General features: G+C 46.0%; 1 protein-coding gene across 24 annotated transcripts in view; it reads right to left on the reverse strand.

Moving 5' to 3' along the window:
* Thrb (thyroid hormone receptor beta) overlaps positions 1 to 16,651 on the reverse strand; it is a 339,826-nt gene that overhangs the window by 29,549 nt on the left and 293,626 nt on the right. For 23 of the 24 annotated variants that reach the window (XM_087584976.1, XM_087584964.1, XM_087584972.1 and 20 more), the window contains 1 exon segment: positions 1,243 to 1,343. In XM_087584976.1, coding sequence (XP_087441102.1) covers positions 1,243 to 1,343 — 101 coding nt within the window. 24 annotated transcript variants of the gene reach the window in all.

Below are 16,651 nucleotides of genomic sequence, written 5' to 3' on the forward strand. Positions count from 1 at the left end.
TATATCAAAAGGATCTTAGAGAAGGGGAGCCCCTTGCTTTGCACACATTCCAACTGATGTCAAGAGGCCCGTGAGGCCCCAGAACCCCCAGAAAGTAACCTTCCCATTGTCTCTGTAGATGCAGCGGCGTCATTGAGTGTGCAAGAAGATGCACAAGAAGGTAGAAGATCTGCATGAAAAACCTCCCACTAGGGAAGTGGATCCCACCTTAATGTGGATGCAGTCAATTTGTGAATTGTGTGGGCTTAAAGGCAAGGGCAGGAAGAGAGCCAAGAGGGTGGATGAGGAAGGGAAGGTAAGGGAGGAGGGGGGAAGGTGGAAGAGGGATGGAAGGTAAGGGAGGAGGGGGAAGGTGGAAGAGGGAAGGTAAGGGAGGAGGGGGGAGGAAAAGTGGAAGAGGAAGGGAATGCTTTTTTTTTTCTTTAAAAAAAACTTCAATACACGTTTTCCTGTAAATTTTACAGGAGATAGAAGTCTGTCCCTGGGTTAGAATACATCCCTATTTGCAGACAGCTTTAGGTGCATGGTACTACTCGGTTGAGTTTCCTGCCTTTATTTTCTAATCTAGGTTGATGGATCACAAGATATTTTCCATAGCGCTTCCCTTCATTTTGTTGATTAAGATCATGAGTAGGCAGATGTAGGCTCCCTGTGGAGATCTCAATAGACCGGTATGTTTTTGTCAAGAAAGCAAAGTTTGCAGAGAACAAGATTACCTGACTGGCAAACTGACTCCATTTATTGCAGGCTCTGCCAAAAGCCACTTTGAATAAACTCCAGAGCATAATTGAGTTTAAGTGGCTTCAAAGATTCTGCCTAATGGAACCCTCAGAAGTGGGCACAGACAGGCAGAGTCGCAGCAGAAAGGCTGAGGAGCAAAGGCGTCTCCTCAGACAGTGCACATAAAACGGGAGGAGAAACGGCGAAGCGGATTGATTGGACATTTAAAAAAAAATATGCCCTAATGCTCAAAGTAAGTGCCATTAGTTTATTTTCTTTTCGTTAGTTGTCTTTCTGTTCTAAAACCACAAGAACAAAACACCACGGCATTGCAAAAATTTCATTTAGCTATTCATGATTTAGGAAAAAGGAAAATTCAGATCTTGAGCACATCAGAAATAAAGAGGGCCCCTGGGCAGCCAGAGGCCATTACTGTTGGCATTTGATTTGTGAGCCTGAGTTCCGATGGCTGTCTGGGAGTGGGTAGGTGCTGTGCTGTGGTCTGTGCTGGCCCACACTTACCTTGCAGCCTTCACAGGTGATGCAGCGATAGTGGTACCCCGTGGCTTTGTCCCCGCACACTACGCAGAGCTCATCCTTGTCTAGATAGCTGGGGATATACCCTGCAAAGGACAAAAGAGGAAGGTGAGGAAACAGTATCACGATAATGCAGTTAAAGCTAAGGTTTCTCATCCAGACAGGAGACTGCTTTGCTTAGAGATGAGAAGTGCAAAAAGGACTCAATGGAGTCAACTAGCACCCAGAGTAATACAACCTGTTTTAAACATGGGGATCCTGCTTGCTGGAGGGGCATTATCTAAGCAGGCGATGGGGGCCCATGAGTCGTGGGGAGAGGCAGAGATTTGAGGGAGCTGTGGCATAGGTGTGGGGACTCTGGATAGGAGGCTCCCCTTCACAAAGCTTATTTCAGAACTTACCTGTAAGACCCCATCCTGTCTCAAGTCAAGACACCAGGCAACAGAGTAGCCTTGTTTGCTTCAAAGTCAAGTACTTCTCAGGGGAAGACATTGGCTCTAAGGAGTTGAGCTTCCCTTAGGGTTAGGAGAGATACTACAGAACAGAGCCTGCAGTCCACCTCTTCTAAGCGGCTGTGCTGGTCTCCTTTACAAACAGAGAGCTGGAGAGGGAGGAACACGGGCACTGGGGGCAGCCTAGCGAATGGACACATAGTCAACATTGCTGAGTGGGAAGAAAGAATACAGGTTCTGTTGACTGAGGAATGGAAACCTAACGAGTGACTCCCTTTGGTTCTGTGTTGGTGGCTCAAGCTCCCTCAGAAGGCTCGGGTTAAAAATAACATCAGAAGCAGCCTTCTTCCTGCCCGTGCCTGTTTCTTCCTGTTCATGCGGAGCCCGTGGCCACATACCCACACACATACCAAAGACCTTGGATGAGATACAAACATTAACAAGGAGTGGTGTGTGTGGTTTGTTGGTGTGTGACCGTGGACAGGGAGCGGAAGTGAAACCTCCCCTTGGTCTTGGGTTCAGGGAACTTTTCTGAGTTTCAACCAAGATTGCTGAGGCTAAGAAGACTTGACTATATACATTTTGCTATGGCATTTTCATCAACCTTTTGTGACAACAGATCACCCTTGGCCCATTTTTTTTTTTAAAGCAGAAAAGGCACAGGGAAAACAGAAGAAAACTAATCCTTTCCTTCCTTAGAGATGGCTTTGCTCACAGCAGTAGGAAAGGGTTGGTGCTTCAGGTGTGGGGGTGGGGGTGGGGGGTGGGGGAGATGGGGGTGGGGGGGTTTGCAGGGTGAGCTGCTGAGGCAGGAATTGTGATTTAGATCACAGTAGCTTTTCTTAGTTCGCATCACTTCCAGCAAATGATGTTGATCTGTTGGACTCAAAGTTGCCACATGTCTTATCAAGCATTTTTATTATTTCTTTTTATGATTATTTTACTGCTTTTCACTGTTTTAAAGGTTAGAAAAAAATTCATTTTATGTGTATGTGTCTATGGGGTTAGCATGTATTTATAGGTGCCCATGAAGGCCAGAAAGGAGCACCAGTTCCCCTGGAACTGGAGCTACAAGCAATTGTGCTGCCCCAAGCGGGTGCTGGGAACCAAACTTTAGCCTTCTTAATGGCTGAGCCATCTCTGCAGTCCTCGCCAGGCATTTAGAAAAGGAATTCTGGGAGAGACCTGGAGCAGGGAAAGAAGGAAGGGAATGGTTTGTCCTCAGTTGTTCATTTACTGATGACTGGTCGGAACTTAGTTAATACCCATAGTACTAAGGACTGTGGCAGGCACACTGAATAGAAACACAAACAAAACAGAGTTTCTTGTTTTGGGAATCCTGTAAGTAACCAGTTCTGCTTCTCTACCTCTGCTTATTTCTCAGTGAGAGAGGAAAGGAAAGGTGAGGGGAAGTCCATGGGAAGATTCCCTACATCACTGCCGAGAACTGTACATGGAGCCCACACTGAGAGGCTAGCCATCCTTATTAGGAAGATGTAATGGTTAACCTTCATGGTCAACTTGACTAGGTTTAGAACAGCACAGGAGCCACACCTCTGGGTGCGTCTATAAGGGCGTTTCATGAAGGTTTAGCGGAGAGAGGAAGAACTATGTTGCACATGGGTTGAATAAGATGAAGAGGGGTGGGGGCGAGGAAGGTGTGGACTCAGTCTCTTTGGTCTTTCTCAGCTTACTGGTAAACAGAATGGCCGTCTCATGTTCCTGCAGTCATACCTCCTATACGGCTAGAGACCGAATCCTCCTTCAACTGTGGGCTCCAAGAAACCCTTGCTCCTGCAAGTTGCATTTGTCAGATACCCGGCTGCGCCAACAGAAAGGTAACTAATAGATTGTTTTAGCGGGCACTATGCAAAGCAAGTGGCAGAGTGGAATGTGCTCCCGCAGCTGCCTGGCACCCAAACAACTAGCCACAGAGCACAGAGCAGCCTTCAAACAACAAACGGACCAAATTACCAGCACAGCCATCTCCCAGGTAAAGGTAGGTAGGGAAGTCATTGATGTCAGCAGAATTGTGCTGTGGCCTCTTCTATACAGTCATGCCAGCAGAACTGAGGCTTTTGAGTTCTTGATGCTGATGCAAGTGTAAGGTTTCAGAGAAAGGAGATACAGGAACCAACTGTGGACTGTGGCTTGTGAACCCTGCCTGCCTATGAAGGGGTTATGGTGTCCGGGGACATGACAAAAGTCGGGGAAATGCAGGGAATTGATCTTTCCTTCTCTTTCCTGTGGCCTCACCACACCTGCTGGGATTTTTCTTTGGCTTCGGCAGAAGGACACTGAAGATGTCCTCCTCTTGGTACAGTAACTATTTAGTTAGGTGGCCCTGTGAATTCTGGAATCCAACTGATATCTGGAATATTAGTTCCTTTTCTGTTTGCTCCGATAAAATACCCCGATAAGAAGCAAAGAAGGTACAGAAGGGTTTACTTTGGTTTATAGCTCCAGAGAGACAGAGTCCACCATGACAAGGACCACATGGCAGTAGGAGCAGGAAGCCAGCGGGTTACATGGTATCCAGGAAGTACACAAGAGACAGAACCGGAAGTGGGGTGAGGCTATAAAACCCAAAGCCCTCACTTAGTAAATAGGCTTTCTCCAGCAAGACTCTACGTCATGAAGCTTCCATAGCCTTTCCAGACATTGTCACCAACTGGGACCGAGTGTTAAACATGTGAACTCATGGGGAACACTTCTCATTCACTATCACAGCAATGTTGATTGAGTGAGAGGCACACCAGGCTTCTCACATTCTGACATAGGAGAGAAATGCTTTGCTCTTTCTTGGGTCACTTTCCTTGTGGGCGTTCTTTATTAACCAGACACCTTTCTACAGAGTAGCTCTTTGCATTGGTAACAGGTACTTATCGGTCCTCCTAGGACACCCCAACTAGCGTCTTCTCTGCAATATTAACCGAACAATCTTATTTACCTAAGGCACAAATAATAGCATACCCATTGTTCTGCTTGAGTCTGTTGTTGTTCACCAGTTAAAAAAAAATACTACAGGGGTGGCGTCCTGTCATAGTGGGTCACGTGCTGCCAATGTGGCCAAATAAGGAAAGTGCACAGACATTAGTTTTCTTGTCAAATACGGACACTGGTAAGTAACGTAACGTTGGAATTGGATGTCTAGATCAGACGTGAGATGTGGCCTGATTGCTCCCCTGAGAAACTGTGTGTACAATTGTCCTAGGTCAATGTCATAAGAATTATTAGAAGTTGTGAATAATCAACTAAGGCCCCCAACAATCCATAGAGTTCGAGATCGATCTTCAGTCCCCAGCTTCCTTGCGTGAATTACTCTTCAGACTATAACTACGCCGTCATGTTATCAAGCACTCACGCATATTTGCTCTTGTTTTTAGGTGTCTATTTCTGTGTGTTCTTGTTTGAGTTTGTGGTACTGGCAGCTGCAAATCAGGTCCACTACAACCAAACTGCATCCTCGGCCCCTCAAGCCAGCATTTATGGAAGAAAGCTCCATTCGTTTGTTCGAAAAGGACCGGAGAATTTTGTTTTTAGTTAATATTCAGTTCCTTTGATTAATTGCTAAATGTCTTGGACATCAAAATGGGTAAATATAGTAAAATGCTATGTTTTAAGGATCTCTTTTGGTAACAACTTTGCTATGATATAATTCAACGGTAACACAAGTCAGTGGCTTCTAATATACTCACAGACTCGCGTAACTACCACCACTTATTAATCTTAGAATATTTTAATTATCTCCTAAAGGAACCTTGTGTCTTTAAATGTCACCCTATCGCCCCACCCATCTTCCCCACCCCCTTTGCCCCAGACTACCCTAATCTACTCTCTCTATATTTGTTGACTACTGACATTTCAGACAAACAGGATAAAACTGTAGTTGGTCCTTTGGGACCGGCTTTCACTTAGCAGAATGGCCAAGTTTTATTCATGTTGCAGGTAACACTGATTACACAAAAAAGATTTTTGAAGGACTTATGGTATGGAAAGCAAGAGTTTTGTACCTGTTTTCTGATTGACATTCTATCCAGTGCATTCCCTGTGGGGACAAACCAGAACCCTGGCGAGGGTAATTCTTTTGAGTGAATTATGCAATACGGCAGGTCATAGGATATGAAACAGATTAATCTTGGTGACAGATCTAGAATTGAAGTTTCTGCTCCCAAAGGAAGGGATATCTGGGTGTAGATACCTTTCAACCTGACTGGTCTTAGCCTCAGGGTAGACCACTTGCTTGGCTGGAGATATACTACCAGAGGTGACATGGGCGAATCAGGCTGAGAAGGACTCTTGTTACTCCACAGTGTGGGGATTGTCAGTTTTCGGGGTGTGTCCTGCTCTAGGAGACTCCATTTTAGAAGCGACTTTGGCTTTACCCTGAGGGCAAGTGCAGAGTCAGGTGACTCTATATGGAATTTGTGTATAGATTCCGTCGCCTGGGCAGCACAACTGATTTGAGAACTGATGTTGGTAATAGTAATTGAGATGAGAGTCTCGGAACATGCGTTTTCACTGTCCGTGCGAGGAGCCACCTCTTCAAGTTTGCCAGGTAACTGCTAGAGAGGACCAGCCACTCGCTCCAGAAAACAAGTCAGGTGGACTCTGATTCACAACACAGAAGTAACAGCTCTGAGCATTGTGGGTGAGCTGAGACGCAGGACGAGGCTGCATCTTAACACTCCCAGGGAAGCTAAATTATCTCTGTCCTTTCCCAATTCTACATTGAACTTGTACAGTTCAAACCACAGTTCAGACTTTTGATTTTAAGCTCATTTCCTCATGGTATTTCTTTATATAATTAAAAGCCTTGTGGCTGGCTTAGCCTTTTCCTAACATGCTAATCCCAATTCCTTTTTATGTTTAATTCTTGGTATTAGGAACTGAGCTTTCTGTCGTGTTAATCTTTAACCCTCGGATAAACACCACCCATCAATTAATTAAACCACCCATCTTCCCATCTGTTCATTTCTTCAGCAAACCGCAGAGCCACGACATGTAAACGACTGAGCAAAACCTTGAGTCGCTACTCACTTCAGAGACCTTTGCAGATTGCCCAGTCTCTGCAAAACTGATCCAAGGGCTCCTACTTGGGAGACTCTTTCCTCTGGGCAGCCACATGTACCCCGTGCCACTCTCCGGGGTCACATCCTGTCAGCTGGCTGGGCCTGTGGTGATGAGACCCACACACACTTAAGTCTAAGGCTCAACCTTTTATGCCTTGGGAATAGAGTATCGAAAGCATTGGCAGGCAGGCCAGAGATTAACACCAGAAAGGAGAAGGGCGTACTGTGAGGTGGCCTCTGGGCCTCTCAGGAACTCCTAGGGTAGGAGGAGACACAGAGGTTTTGAATTATTTAGGGCCTGGCTTTTCTGTCATTGTGTGTGTGTGTGTGTGTGTGTGTGTGTGTGTGTGTGTGTGTATGTGTGTGTACATTTTCTTCTTCTTCTGTGGTACTTAGGGTCTTATACATGCTAGGCAAGCACCACACAGCTGAATTACATATCTAGCCCTCTAGTTCTTCGATTTTTTCTGTCACAAGCCAACACAGTAATACGTGCAAGCTTTTCTTGACTTTCCTCTGCAGTCCAGGCAGGAGCTTTATGACTCTCCTGCCTCAGCCTTGAGAGCCTTGGGTTTGACAGGCTCAGCTATTTAGAGCTCAACACGCAAACATTCCTGGCTATCCTTTCTTTTCTCTTCCTGGTAGCCTCGGAATCTTAGTAGCCACTATAAACTTTCAATCCATACTAAGAGCAGAAATATTTGAGGAGAAAATCAGTAAGGAAGGAAATGGGTTGCTGTGATGAGTTTCACTCAGGGGTTAATTGAAAGGACACACAGACTTTACAGAGTTTAGCTCATAATATTAAGATAAACTAAGCCAAAGTGTAAAACTATGATGTGAAAAATACGGAATCCAGACTTCTTGCATCATATGAAATAAGACGAGCGGTTTCCCAGCACAGCCCCAAGTTCTCACAGCAGAGCAGACGGCCCAACTCCCCGAAGGAGCGCCCCACCCAGTTTCCCACAGCCCTCACCACTTCCCAGCTCTGGCTTGGGTGCACACAGTTAACTTTGCTCAAGGCCATCCTCCTTTAGAAGTAAAGAAACAGCTCACAGGATTTTAATCCTCATCAGAATCAGAAGGGTAGAAGTAGTTCACGAGAAACAGAGACGTGGAAGGCAGCTTATCATGTAGCAGATAAAATTGGATGTCTGAGGAAACCTTAGACTGAACAGATGTGAAACGGTGCTGTCTGCCTCTCGTTGGTATCTCAGAAACACTCACGGTTTAGACTCTCAACACCAGTGAGATCACTGTGTTGAGAAGACACGAGTTGTCAAGCAGGAGCGCCAAGTAACCGAGAGCAGTGCGGTGAGGACCGAGAAGACAGGGTCAACACAGTCGCCTCAGGTTTGCCGATGCTGAGAAATCCTTGCTTCGTGCATTTTTTAATGTAGTTTTAAATCTGCTTGAAAGGGTGATTTATCCAAGTGATTCAGAACCATTTTATTTTAAGTTTAAACAATGTTAATCAATATTCAGAGCAACAGGCTTCTTTACGGTATTTTCATCTGTACTTAGTTTCAGCTGATCCTTCTTGCACCCAGTCCCCTGGGTCGGGCCCTCCACATGGTCTGTCTCCTTCCTCTCTCTACTAGTCTCCCTTCTTCTTTCATTTCATACATGTTCCAGTACCCTCCCCAGGCTCCCCCAAATCCCTTCTCCCTTCCATGGGCCCCTGTCTAGGTTTTCGACCTTTACCCACACCCAGTCCTGCATGTGTAAAAAGAGAACCCAGGCTCCACATAGGAGAGCAGACAAAGCACTGGTCTTTCTGACCCTGTGCTCCTTTACCTAATATAATCCTAACCAATTCTATCCATTTTCCTACAAATTTCATAACTTAATGCCTTGATGCCTAAGTAAAATCCCATTTAGGCGGATTCTGTGTAAAACAGAGGCCATTTGCCTCTGAAGGAAGGAATGGAGATCAGTGCAGGGACTGTGAGGCTAGAAGGAGGACGAGGCCTGTGGGCTGTGAGTCAAGTCAGTGCCCAAAGTGATGTGCCTGGCAAGGGGTGGAACTGGAAGACCCCGTTGTTGACTTGGGGTGGGACTGAAGTGACAGATTGAGACCCCCTCGCCCCCAGAGAGATGGCTGTGATCCCTGGGACCGAGGGCAAGGCAGAAGCACACAGCCTGTTGGAACCCGCATCACTAAATAGGTTACAAGAAGAACAGACATTAAGGCCCAGGAAGAGCTGTGTGGAGGGCTCAGAGGGGAAGAAACCTTCAGAAAGCATCTAGAAGCAGAACACTGCGGAGTTCCAGCAAGGCCACCACATCGGGATGAGTCTGCGGACAGGTAATCAGAATTCCTGACGGAAACGACCAGCGCAAACAGAGAAAGAGACAAATGTCAGCTTTTAGCCATCCCCAAAGCACAGGCGCAAAGGAGAAGTCACAGATCCCGGCTGCAATCTCTCTACTTCGCTCCTGCTTCTTTTTTTTCTCCCTGAACAGGTGAGGCCAGAAGCTGACCTGGTCAGAGTGACCATTTGGACAGAAGGCTTTGAGACCGTGTCACGTGACAGACTAAGCAAGGTTTGTGCCTTACTGTGGATGCTCAGAGATTCCTTTTCCTTTGTCCCTAAATTTTAAGAAGCACAATGTGTTTCTAGGCTGGGTTTCTCTGTGCATGGTTGCAAGGTGGAGGCAGAGTGATAGCAATTTTGAGGCTACCTTGAGAGGCACGTAGCAAGACCTAGTCTCGAAACGAGTTTTCCCTACTCCAAGGGGGAAACTAGATCGGCAGAGCACAGTTTAGCTCAGTGTGGATCTTCCACAGCCCCTCCCATAACTGGTATAATTTTATTGGAAATGGGGGTTGTGGGAGCAGAAGCCTGCTTCTGGGCTTGCATTCTCACTGTGTCAGGATTTGATAACCTGCTTCCTTCTTGGCTAAAATGCAAACATCCCAAACACACAGAAACACTACATCATTCTAGAGTCCCTGGCTGCCTGTTTTAGAAGCCAGTGTTCTGGTTGTATAAGCCATAGGCACACTGTCGAACTGCTGTCATCATGGAGTGCTTGGAGTGCCTTAAAGCCATGCCTTACATGCACACCCCCGAAAATGCCAATTAAAGATGAAAAAAACCCCTCATTTTAAAAACCACTAAAGAAAATGACTTGTGATCTGGCCTAGCAGGTCAAAGTGCTGGTGGCCAAGCCCAGTGACCCGAGTTTGATTCCAAGAACCCTTGTGGATGGAAGGAGAGACCGGAGTCTTGCAAGGTCTTCTTTGACCTCCCCATGCAGTCAATAAATTAAGACAAAGAAAATAACAAAAGTAAACTCTTCAAGAACCTTGCCTTTCTTCCCACTTCCCTCCTTGCATAAAAATACTGAATGAAGCTGAAACTTTAAAAAAGCTGTCAGTGCACCTCACTGAAGTTTTACAGTCCTGCAAAGCAGCAAGAAACACAAGTTATAGCTCTCATGAAAACAGACCAAAATCTAACTGGAAAATGAGGCCGGCCCCATGGAACACCTGTGCACAGTCTTAACTTTGTCTTAACGAGACACTGCTTATCTTCCAACTCAGAAAAAAAATCAATAGTGGATCGATCTGGATAAACATGTTGGCTATGACCTTTTGTCCTAAGACGCAGTTAGCAGATGGGTTAGTGCTACTGGGATTTACTCAGAGGCTCGTAACAGTAAATAATGATTCATTTAAGAATATTTGCCTGCTTTGATTTAGTGAATCTGGCAGGTGGCTGTGGCCTGTTGATGGCATATGGCTTTGAAAAATTGCATCAATATATGCATACGATGCATCTTTTCTTCCAATTCATGCATTAAATTAATTAGTAACGAATCCCCGGTTTCATATTTCATAAGCAAATATGAAGAGGATATAGTGAAAAGGTGAAAGGAAAACAAGCCCAAATGTTCTGTAGGGATTTTTTAAGAATTATGAATTACCTAGGCAGCGAGACAGATTTCTGGGGATTCGACAACACAGTGACAGGCATGTCCTGGCACGATCAGCGAGACAGTGGCAAGTTCTTCGCTTCCAAGGTCAGACACTTAAATGTTGAGTGAAAGGAGGAGCAGGCTTGTCTCCCCATTCGGGAACAGCGCCCTCCTTCCCGGTGTGCTCTTTGTAGTAAATGGAAAGTCCTGTGGTCCCTCGGGATGATGGGACTCTGACTGAAAGCACAGGGCTTTGCACATGTACCCGCCAGACTTAATGGCTCACAATGGAAGTTGTAGACAAGGGCTCTCACAGTCAAACTTCAATGGGGGTTGAGCTCTTGTCTGAACATTCTGTTTTCATGGCTGGCTATTTTAGTGACAGGGTCACTTGCTTTAGGGGAACAGCCACAGGGACTGGCCAGAAAGAAGAAGCTCAAAGGAAAAAGAAGGGGCAAAACAGGAGGGAGAGCATGAAAGGAACCACCCCAAACAACACCAAACATTAAAACCTACAACTACAAAAAGAGCAAATGTTAACTTTTATAAAAACTGTAATTAAATATACAGTATAATCACCGTAAGATTAACTTCACAGAAAAGCTTGTCTTTGGAGACTGAAGGGCATCATGGCCTCGCAAATCATAGCAACCCATGAATTTCGTTCCTTGCCCAGATCCTACACATCATATTTAGAATAAAGAGGTTTTAGGAATATTTATTACAGAATTTAAACTCTCCAGAAGTTGCTGCCAAGTCCCCTGCAAGGCACCTGTTTGTCTCTTCGACCTTTTGGTAACGGGAGAAATATCTTTCTGATAGAAAATTAAGAGCCATACTTATTTTAATATTAGGTATTTTGAAAAGTATCTCACTTGCTTTTATATAATGATTTCATTCTCCCCAGTTGAGGTCCATTAAATTTTAGGGGAACACTGCCTAGGTAAAGTGGGTCCATTTCTGTTGGACTCTGGCAGTCTAACGGCGTGACACAGTTACACACGTCTTCTCACCGTGTATTACCAAATACATCAAACTGAACATTTGCAAGTCATAACACATTAACATCACGGTGCCAGCGAGAAACCCTTAGACCATTTAACTGGCTAACGAGAACGGACTCTCCACAGGAAGAGTCCAGAAGAGTCAGGTGAATTTGTGGTCTGATTTGGGATCTGCCTCCCTTACCATCCCACCGAGGGAATCCCTTGACGTATTTTCTTTAGCAGAGAACAGCAGCATATATATGGAGCAGTGTTAGCAGTAACACTCCCTTGGGACAGCATGGATCTCTACCCATACGTGCCATATGTAACCCTGACGGTCAGCTCTCTGTAGCTGTCCTATAAAGAGAAAGTAGGTGTATGGTAATTTCTGTATTCGCCAGAACCCTTCACTCCTTCAGCAACATCCCTTACTGCTGTTTTTAATTTCGAATCTCTGGTGCTCCGATGCAAAGATTCAAGGGAGCCGATGCCATAAAACTTTAGGATGAAACGAAAACCAAGAGAAGCCGGCGTCCCTACCTTTTTTGTGTGAGTGCGGAGGCGACCGCACTTGAGGAAAAGGCTTTTCTTCGGGGAGATGTGCAGGCTGGCTGTACTGACTCAGGGCCATGTCCAAGTCAGAGTCCTTGCTTTTAAACAGGTTTCCAGGGTAACTACAGGTATAAGGCTGATTCAGAGTCCAGGCCTGTTCCAGATATATGCTGCTACCGGGCACAGCTTGGACATCGCAGCCACTGTAAGCCGGACTGTCTTCCAGATACGCGAGGTAGTCAGTGACCTGCATGTAATGGTTGTTGCCGGCAGCTGGGCACACTTCGTGTACCTCTGGCACGCAGTAGTTCATTTTGGTATCCAGGTGCAGTCCTGCTTTACATATACACACACGCTCCATGCACGCACTTGCCAGCCCCCTGCTCCCCGGAGCAGTGCATATACTGGGACAGCGTACATCCATACACATGAAACAAGAGAGGGGATGAATAACCACCAGCAGCCCAGCAGCCTAGTTCGCCTCACTTCAGAGAAGCACCCGACCGACGTGCTACGACCCTGCTTCGATGCTGCTGCCTCTTGGAGCTCCCCCCCACCCCCCCGCCGCTGTTCCACTCCAGTCAAGAGCAGACTTAGAGCTATAAAGGTCTTAAGCTGCGGACGGACGCAGCTAACTCCTGGGGAAGATGGCAGGCAGGTAGAAATGGCCTCTCCTTGACTTGGACGGTGGCAGCGATAAGGTGCCTATAGTGCTGGGGCAGAGACATTCATTTTCTGCAAAGGTTTTTTTTTTTTTTTTTAACCCCTTTCAAACATGATTAGGACGTGATTACTCATTACGGCCATTCTTGCCCTTACGGTCTTGCACCTTAATCATTAAACATTAGACATCTTAGAAAATATCCTCGGGTATGCAGACAATCCTAAAATCAATAATCTAGTTTCTTAGCGTGAACCAGAGAAGAGCCACTAGTAATGAGCCTGACGATTGGCTCGGAGACATTAATCTAGTTACGTGAACGTTAGTGTGTGAGTCCAACACAAATGCCACCCTGGCTTGCGGCAGCCAGATCTGGCCATCTTCCGGGCCCACCGGTCATACTTTCTAATGCTTTTGGAGTCCTGAGTTCTGATTTGCTCCTTGTAACCGGTCAGTTTCTCTATTGTCTATACCGACTAACGCAAGACCTAACGATAAACTAAACGTTATCCTGTGTTTTTTTTTTTTTTTTTTTTTTTTTTTTTTTTTTTTGGTGACCACTGGATGTGTGTCTGAGCTCAGTCTGAGGGACACCCCTACAGAACAGCAGCTGTCCTGCTCCCTGTGGGCACAGCCACACTCTGATCAGAAGCTCCTGGGAGGTCTTGGGCATGTTTTCCTTCCAAATCCGCCTTGGAAATTATTTTCCAGCTTTAATGTCATTTAAGTAGTATTTATTTATTTATTTATTTTTTTGGTTCTTTTTTTTGGAGCTGGGGACCGAACCCAGGGCCTTGCGCTTCCTAGGTAAGTGCTCTACCACTGAGCTAAATCCCCAGCCCCTTAAGTAGTATTTATATATCTGACATTTAAAAACAGAGATCCGAAAAGGAAAACACATTTTCTGTAACAATTGAATGTCTTTAAGTAAAGACTGGATTAGAACACGAGGGCTAAGAGTATTATGAACTGTTCTCTTGAGTGTATGTGTGGCATGTACACATGGTCATGACATGGGTACATGGGTTCAGGAGTCATGACATCAAGCTATGGGCTTCTCTCAGAAAACTTTCAGAGACTCTCAGGTTGGAGCCACGGGTCGTGATGTTAGCATTTGAGTTCCTGATCCTGAGGACCCCCAGTTCGTGGTGGTAAGACTGTTACTTTGTACATGCTGTTCTGGTCACAACCATGACATGGAATTAAATGACAGTGTCGTACACAGCAGAAATGGGGGAGGGGCTAGGTATTACACAATAGCTCAACAAACTGCCCGTGAGTTACAACCCAAGGATGAAGGTGGCAGTTACAGACGAGACTGAACCTCCCGGTCACGGTCCCTGGCCCTAGGAGAGCCTGATCATTACATGTACAAAGCCAGGCAGGGTACAGCTGTGCAGTTTGTGAGCGACAGCATTCTTATCAATGTTGTAAAGGGCCATTGACTTGCTGATAAGCAAAAGATGAGTTAAAACCAGAGAAGAAACCCAGGCTGGCCCAGACAGACGGGTTGTAATTAGACTCCTTCGAAAAAGCCACAGCCTATCCATAAAACACAAAATTAGTAAAGGAATGCTATCCAGGTGCTGTACTTGAACCTGGAAAAACAGAACTTTCATAATTCTGAACAGTCAAGAGTTACAGTTTCAGGGGTTGGGGATTTAGCTCAGTGGTAGAGTGCTTGCCTAGGAAGCGCAAGGCCCTGGGTTCGGTCCCCAGCTCCGAAAAAAAGGAACAAAAAAAAAAAAAGAGTTACAGTTTCCACGAGGAACCAGGGACACGGCTAGCGTTTTAACAGTGTTTGTGCTCCCTGATTAAAACAAATTGATGTATTTGCAATCGTCTTCATGAACACACACACATGCCCTTACAGTTAGCGTGCTTCTGCCTACTGAGAACGTCAAAACAACTCATCAGAAGCAGTGACTATTTTCAGCCAGCTCCAGGAAAGAGAATCCAACCCCTACTGTCTCATCCCATTTGTTTACCTCAAATTTCCCAAATCAAATCGAACTTTTCAGTACCCTCTCTCCCGGCAGCCCCATGTGTTAGGGCCTCTTCTACTTGGAGGTGTGCACCGGCCCTCTGATTCTGCAGTTGCTTCCTGCCCACTAGCTGCCTCTCCCCTGTTTTACTGACAGCACAGATCCGAGCCATTTCTCGTTTTCCACCACTGAAAACCAAACTTTCAACTTTTCTCCCAAGGGAACACTTAAAGCCACAATGCTCAGAAGATCTCCAAGTGCTGATGAGGTAGTGAGGCGGACACTGGGGGGCGGGGGGGGGATCGGAGGCAGCACCAAGGAGCCCCTCTGCCAATTCTTTCTAGAATCTGGTTTCACACTGAAAGCCACCTGTGGCATGATTGAATTTTCTGTGTGACCTGTGGCCAGGAAGAGACTTAGCTCCTTACCGATCTTTTTAAACCAGCGATTGTGGTTATTCTTTTAGTTAGAAAGTGAGCTGACCCATTTCATTGTTACACTTCTTACACCGTTCTTACTCACACCCCTTGTTCTTCCCCATCTCCCCTCCCTAATGTTTCCTGGGTTTTCCCTTCTGCTCTCAGACCACCCACGTGTATTCCTCCCTAACCCTCATTGGAGACCTCTTCCTGCCTGCTTTCTTCTTCCACCCCACCCCACATACTGTTTTTAATCGTGTGTATATGTCCGTGCCTAGGTGAGTGCTGGCACCTGCCTGTGGAGGCCAGAGCAGTCAGACTCCCCTGGAGCTGGAGTTTCAGATGGGCGCTGTGAGGTACCCAAAGTCAGTGCTGGAAATTAAACTGTGGTCCTCCGCAAGAACAGCAAACATCGGAAGCACTGAGCTGCCCCTCCAGCCCTTTGGCGTAATGTGTATGTTTTACAAGAATCAGAATGAGGCTCTTGGGAATGCTGTTGTCACAACAGGCAGGGTCACTCTTATAAAGATGCTGGTGACTGTAACGGGTGGTAGCAGGACTGGTTAAATCGCACTGAACAGGAAGCAACGGCACCAGTTACTGGGTACAGCATGGGATTGCCTGTCTATGAAATGACATAGCAGTCTGCCCCGGCCAGGTGTTATGATTCACGTGATGCTTTCCCGAAGATTCTTAAACTAGCTGTTCAGTTTCCACAGCTATTCTGCTTGAGAAACAGAAGTTACCTGACCCACAGTGCATCACACTGTGTCCAATAAACTGGGGAGAGCTTTCACAGCAGTCACCAGACATATGCTAGTCCATGATTTATTATGTAAGCACACCTTTCTCTATAGGTGGAAAGAAATAGTCTAAAGGGACAGGACTAATCCCTTAGGTTGGGAAACCTTTGCAAGCAGACAAGCAAACCTTTGAGGGTTCTCCAGGAGAGCAATAGCTTTTGTTCTCCCTCCCCATTTCCTTTCCATTATTTTAAACCTCGTTGGTTCCCAAATACATCTGCACATGGCATTCAACTGAGAAACGTTTAAACTTGGATACCCAGGTATCTATGTAGAAAACCAGATTCGGTCAGCATTGGTGAAACTTCAGCATCGAGAACTTTGAGATTGTTTCCTGGCGAATCCCTGGCTGTCCTTTAGCTCACAGTCTTTGTGCCTTGGTCTCTTGAGGGCTGGGATTGCAGTGTGTGGTCCTCAAGGTCCCTAAAGTGCTGTTTACATTGGGAACAAAGCTGGACACCCAATAGTTGTAGCCCTTCTGCACATGCCCAGGCATCCTGTTACCGTGCTCCCTCTTCAGTTTCATGATGAGCTCCT

This window comes from Rattus norvegicus, chromosome 15, assembly GCF_021556685.1.
Source record: "Rattus norvegicus strain SHRSP/BbbUtx chromosome 15, alternate assembly SHRSP_T2T, whole genome shotgun sequence".
NCBI classification, from domain to species: domain Eukaryota; kingdom Metazoa; phylum Chordata; class Mammalia; order Rodentia; family Muridae; genus Rattus; species Rattus norvegicus.